General features: G+C 40.5%; 1 protein-coding gene across 1 annotated transcript in view; it reads right to left on the minus strand.

Moving 5' to 3' along the window:
* MTNR1B (melatonin receptor 1B) overlaps positions 1–4,558 on the minus strand; it is a 28,128-nt gene extending 23,570 nt beyond the window's left edge. Inside the window, exon 1 of the mRNA XM_036742635.1 lies at positions 4,330–4,558. Within this exon, the coding sequence (XP_036598530.1) occupies positions 4,330–4,558 (229 nt within the window). The remainder of the gene's footprint in view (positions 1–4,329) is intronic.
* Between the last annotated feature and the right edge of the window lie 1,442 nt (positions 4,559–6,000).

The raw sequence follows: 6,000 nt of genomic DNA on the forward strand, positions 1-6,000 counted from the left end.
TTTGCAGATGGGAAACTGAGCCCAGAAAGGGTAAAGAGATGTGCCTGAGATCTCATAGCTGATGAGCATCAGAACTATTATTCAACCTCAGTTCTCCTGTCTGCAAGCACTCTCTCCAGTGTCCCATGATGTCATTAATCATTAGTACCACATTCTAACTAACATTAAGGGCAATAATATGATAGACAGAATCCAGCCAGAGAGGCAACATAGTATGGTTGATGAAAGTCTAGCCTCAATGCCAGGAAGATCTAGGATCACATATACTATCTGAGTGACCCTAGACAGATAATTCAGTTAACCTCAATCACAACTCTCTACAATTAAAATAGGGAAGAATAGAGCAATTTTATTCTAAAGTCTGTGCCTATGTTACTCTCCTATTCAATAAAGCACAATGTCTCCCTATTACTTGTAGGATCAATTATAAACTCCTCTATTTGAAATTTGGCACGACAAGATCATAGTTCTAGAACTGTAAGGGATTTAAAGCCCTTCACCACTTGGCCCCCATCTACCTTTCTAGTCATATATATTACTCCTCTTCTTGCATTCTGCAGTTTAGCCAAACTAGACTTCTTGCTGTTCCTCAGACATGTCACTTATATCCTATCTTAGGATCATTTGTTCTTCTAAAACCCACCTCAGGCCACCTTCTACATGAAGCCTTTTCTCATATCTTCCAGCTCACCCTCCTCCCACCCTACCCCCCAAAAATATTCTGTATTTTTTGTTAGTATTTTATGTATCCTTAGTATATATATATCTGTTGTCTTCCTCAATAAAATGTAAACTCCTTAAGGGCAGGGACTGTTTCATGTTTGTCTTTGTTTCCCTGTGTCTATAATAGTTCCTGGCACATAGAAGGTATTTAATAAATGCGTACTGATTGAAATAAATTTACTCAGGACCTGATGATCTGCAATGGTGGGAGAAATTCCCACAAGAGGAGTTCCCTACATTGATGAAAGGTCTGGACTCCAAATAATGCCGTCCTTGCTGAGAGATTAGTCTCATAATACTCATATAAAATATATATAATGATCTTTTTAAGAGAATAGTTTATTGGTACAGTGTACCTTAGTTATTAATTAATAATGGGCATGCTCTCATTCTCATATTCTCTGAGTCTTGTCTTCTTAATATTGCTAGATTGTGGGGTAGAATATAATGGGAAATAGTTATCAGCACTTTTTAAAGGCTCAGAAAAGTATCTTTTCTCTTAATATAAATGGGAACAGTAGAAGAAGAGATGAATAAGAGTAGAGAGGGTTAGGAGTTGGCTATTCAGAAGCGCTAGGACCAACGTTTCTCTGTTTGTTTTAATACCTTTTGAATTTTTTCTACCCTGTAGCAGCTGCTCCAGGGGAACCATTTTGGGTTTTTTAAAAAAAAAGATTATTTTTTTTCCTAATTACATGTTAAGACAATTTTTTAGTGTTCATCTTTACAAGATTTTGAGTTCCAAATTTTTCTCCTTCCCTCCCTTCCCTCCCCTCTTCCTAAAATGGTGGGCAATTTGATATAGGTTATATATGTGCTATCATATAAAACATATTAGTCCCATAATTTTGGGAGTATGGGGGAATCTGACTGTGCACACAACTGGCCAGGCAGACTTATAGCTCAGATGCAACAGAACCACATTTCTTTATGCCCTTCTAATGGAGAGAGGAAAAAAAGATGTGTTAAAGACCACAAGAGAACTGTTTTCTCTTGAACAAAACATGAGGAGAGTGTAGAAAGAAAGGGAAGGAAGCTGCTCTTCAATTTGGACAATGACTTAAATCTTTCTTGGCCTGAAGAGAATCCAAATAAAGATTATTAAATATGTTTTTCTGTTTGTTTATTTTTCTTTCCCAATACAAGTTTTTTAAACTAGAGACAGTAGCATAATGAACAGAACATTGGACTTGAAGCAAGAAAGCCCAGTTTCTGGAAAGACTTACATGAACCAATGCTGAGTCAAGTGAGCAGAACCAGGAGAACATTGTGCACAATAACAACACTGTGTAATGACCAGCTTTGATAGATTTAGCTCTTCTCAGCAATACAATGATCCAAGATAATTCCAAAATGCTATCCACATCCAGAGAAAGAACTATGGAGTCTGAATGCAGATCAAAGCATACTATTTTCACTTCTCTTTTGTTGTATTTTTTCTTTCTTGTTTTTCCCTTTTCTTCTGATTTCTTCTTTCATAACATGACTAATGTGGAAATATGATTAATGTGATTGTACACAAATAACCTATATCAGCTTGCCTGTTCTCTTGGAGAGGGGGGAAGGAAGGAAATTTGGAACTCAAAATCTTATGAAAGTGAGTGTTGAAAACTGTCTTTACATGGGATTGGAAAAAAATACTATTAAGTGGAGGAGGAAAAGAGGAAGAAGAAAACCTAGGTTCCAAACCAGGCTTTATAATGTATAAGTTATATGACCTTAAGGGAAGTCATTGTATCTCTCTGAGCCTCAGTCCCTTCATCTGCAATGTGGGAATAATAATACCTGCACTATCTAGCTTGGGTGGCTAGGTGGTACAGTGGAAGAGTGCTGGGCCTGGAGTCAGGAAGACTCATCTTCATGAGTTCAAATCCAGCCTTGGACACTTTCTAGCTGTGTGACCCTGGTCAAGTCACTTAACCCTGTTTGCCTCAGTTCCTCATCTATAAATGAACTATAAAAGGAAATGGGAAACCGCTTCAATATCTTTGCCAAGAAAACTCCAAGTAGAGTCATGAAGAGTCCAATACAATGCAACCACAATAACAACATCTACCCCACCAGGCTGTTGTAAGAAAATCACTTTGTTACCTTTAAAGTGCTCTATTACTGTGACTTGTTATTATATAAAGTATTTTTCAAGCCTTAATGCCTTGGTTCTGGTTTATAACTTTTAAGAGAAATAGCTATAATCTTCCTGCAAAAATCTTGAATATAATTGTCTTTTGGGAATTATTATGGTACTTTGAACAAAATGTAAATATATACTTTATTTTTAAAGCTATTATAGCCACAAGAATGTAAAAGAACTTTTAAATCATTGAAGTAGTATTAAATTATATACACAAGAGGGTTTTTTTTAAGAGTTACTATTAAAAAGAATATGTTCAAGATGATCTGGTACATAGTACCTAGATCTTAATAAGTGCTTAATAAATGCTTCTTGGCTGATTGTGTGGATATGTACACAGGTAAGGACTTGACACCAAATCTCCCAATGGTTCTTCTAATATGAAAATCCTGAATCTAACTAGTCAAAGAAAAGAGCATTTACTTTAAAAAATAGTCTCCCTTATGGTATAGATCCCTTGAGCAACATTTCTAAACTGTATAAGCCATTTGCTGTTGCTGGGCTTTTTCCATTTTAATAACTTTTATGTTTGACTTACACCCTGAGGAAGACTGCAAAGAAAAGATATTTTGACTCTATTGACAGTGTGGAGCAAGTGGAAAAATTCAGAGTCAGAGGTTCAAATCCCATATCAACCTCTTACTACACATGTGGCTTTAGGCAAGGCACCTAACCTCTCTGGGCCTCAGTTTCCCAAATTATAACACAATGGAGGTGAACTAGATGACTTTCTAGCTGTAAATCTACACTGCTAAGTACCATGGCATAAGCTTAATAACCAATCAAGACAGTTGTTCAGGGTGTGTCCCCTACCCTGTTTTCTTCCTTCCAAAACCTGTGCACAGAAAGTCTGAAAGTCTAGACTGTGAGAAAATTTCAGAATTGTAAACTCACAAATACGACGGGGGATTATTCTTTTGTCTTTAAATATTTCCAGTAATACTCTAACCTCCAAAGAGACAGTCTATTTATATGTTCCAGGCATATTTATTCAATCTCTGTGACCAACAAAGTTTTCTTATTTGGTACTAGGTCAACTGGCAATCAAAAGAGACCCAGCTTACACAATGCACAAGTGAAAAACTCAGAAACTTGTGAGCAGATAGCACTCCCTAGAATTGCATTAAGTTGGAGTGAGTTATGGAGCATATTTCTTGACAAAAGCATGTCCGGGGGGCAGCAGCCTCAGGAAGTGAATGAACAAAACTTTTCAACTTGGTTGTTGTATCAAGATGAATCAATAGAAGGGGCTGGACTTCCCAGACTTCACACAGCAAAGCCCTGAGCCCAGCTTTTAGGTTCTGGGTCAAACTTGGGCAAAACAAAAGCAGTGTCGCAAAGATTTAAAAGCTATGGTGAGGGGATAGTCTTCTGAATCAGATTAATGAGTGGGATTAGAATGTAGATTGGTGGGACAGGTGAGTGCGTAGAATGAGGGAGAGTGAGATGCCCACAGCTCCGCCCACCTCACCTACCTGTATTCCGGAGTTTGCGGTTCCGTAACACCGACAGGATCACTAGTGAGTTGCCCACGAGGTCTACAACGGTGGTGATGATCAGTACGCTGGACAGCGCCGGGGCCACCCAAAGGGGCCGAGCGGCCTGGGAGGGCTGCGTCCAGTCCCTAGCCTCCTCCTCCCAGTCAAAAGAGCCGCCGGATCCAGCCAACTCACAGCAATTGTGGAGAGAGCCATTCTCCAGCATTAGACCCTCTGCTTCCCCAACCTGCCGCTGTCCTGGCTCCTGCGTCCGCCTCAGCATGGACCGCACAGTAGCCGCAGCAAGTGACTGGGCACACGCCCCGGTACCCAGGCTCCGACCTCTTTCTACTTACCCCACCTCCCTGGCGCTGGTTTTAGCTTTAATTCTGTCGTTGCCTCTGACTTTTCTGGATCTTGCCCAAGCCACTAGCCTCGATTCGGTCTTGCCCCCTCCTGGCCTCAGGAGGGTTTATAATGAGCTTCGCCCTCCCCAAGTACTCTCGCAGCTACTTAGCTAAGCACTACCCGGACTTCCCTGGATCGTTGAAAATGAGGAGAGGAGGTAGCAGGAGGAGGACTTGTAAAAAGAAAATTACGGATTAGAAAGGAAAGGAGCGAAGAAGGATAACGACTGAGTGAGAGACGCAACAGAACTGTGCTCTCGGGAGTCCATACTTCGGTGGCTGCTGTGACAGTAGCCAGGAGCTCCAGGACAAAGCACTTCACCCGTTATCTCATTTAATCAATACATTGAGGCACTCTGATCTGGGCAAGAAGAGAGGAAGACCAAAGTGGAGAGGTCAGGGAAGGAAGGAAGGAAAGGAAAGGAGCATTATTATGTGCCAGGCATTGTTCAGGGAGAGCTAAATAAAAAGAGCCCAGCCAGGCAAGAACAATTAAATAGAAAGAAAGAAATTAACAATTTAAGTTAAAATTTAAAAATTAAAATATATTGAGGCTTATAATACATGTTAGTTTATAAACACCCCATAGTTACCAAGGCATGGAATAGAGAATGCTCTTTTCCCTACAGGATTATTTGTGAGGTCTTTTCCCCATCAAGGCTATCCTTCATGTTAATGTTCATTTTAACCCAATTTTACCTGTCTTGCTTGTCCAACTGTATCCCCTTAGAACAGTTCTAGGTACCTCTGTTTCCCTAGGCATGGCCCCTGACCACATAGACCATATTATCTACTCTCCCTACTTCTATCCTCAGACTATGCTTAGTTGTCCGTCTACTCTCATCACCAAAGCCTGACTATGCCCCTTCCCTCGGTCTCAGCAGCTCTCATTCTCCAATGCTGACAAAAAGTCTTAGTCATTTTATTTTGTCACACCCAGAAGCTCTCAGTCCAGGACAGCGGAGGCTGTGAAATGTAGTCCTAGAGGCAAGTCATTGCCTCTTCTATTAAACAGTCCTGAGTGAAAGAGCCCTTACCTGATCCTAGGTTGGGCATCAAAAAGGTGCCTCCCTTTAAGAGGAAAGCCCCAAGCCCAGGTGAGTCAATCCAAGTCCAGGTGGGACAAATAAGAAGAGGAAGGAGAAGGCAGGCAACTCTATCTGGAGCCCAAGTAGAGCAGAAGGAGAAATGAGGTGGAAAGAGGCAACAACCTGATGATTAGCTGCTCAGTTTGAACTAGATATGAATTCAAAAGGTACTA

This window comes from Trichosurus vulpecula, chromosome 2 (genome assembly GCF_011100635.1).
Source record: "Trichosurus vulpecula isolate mTriVul1 chromosome 2, mTriVul1.pri, whole genome shotgun sequence".
NCBI lineage: Eukaryota > Metazoa > Chordata > Mammalia > Diprotodontia > Phalangeridae > Trichosurus > Trichosurus vulpecula.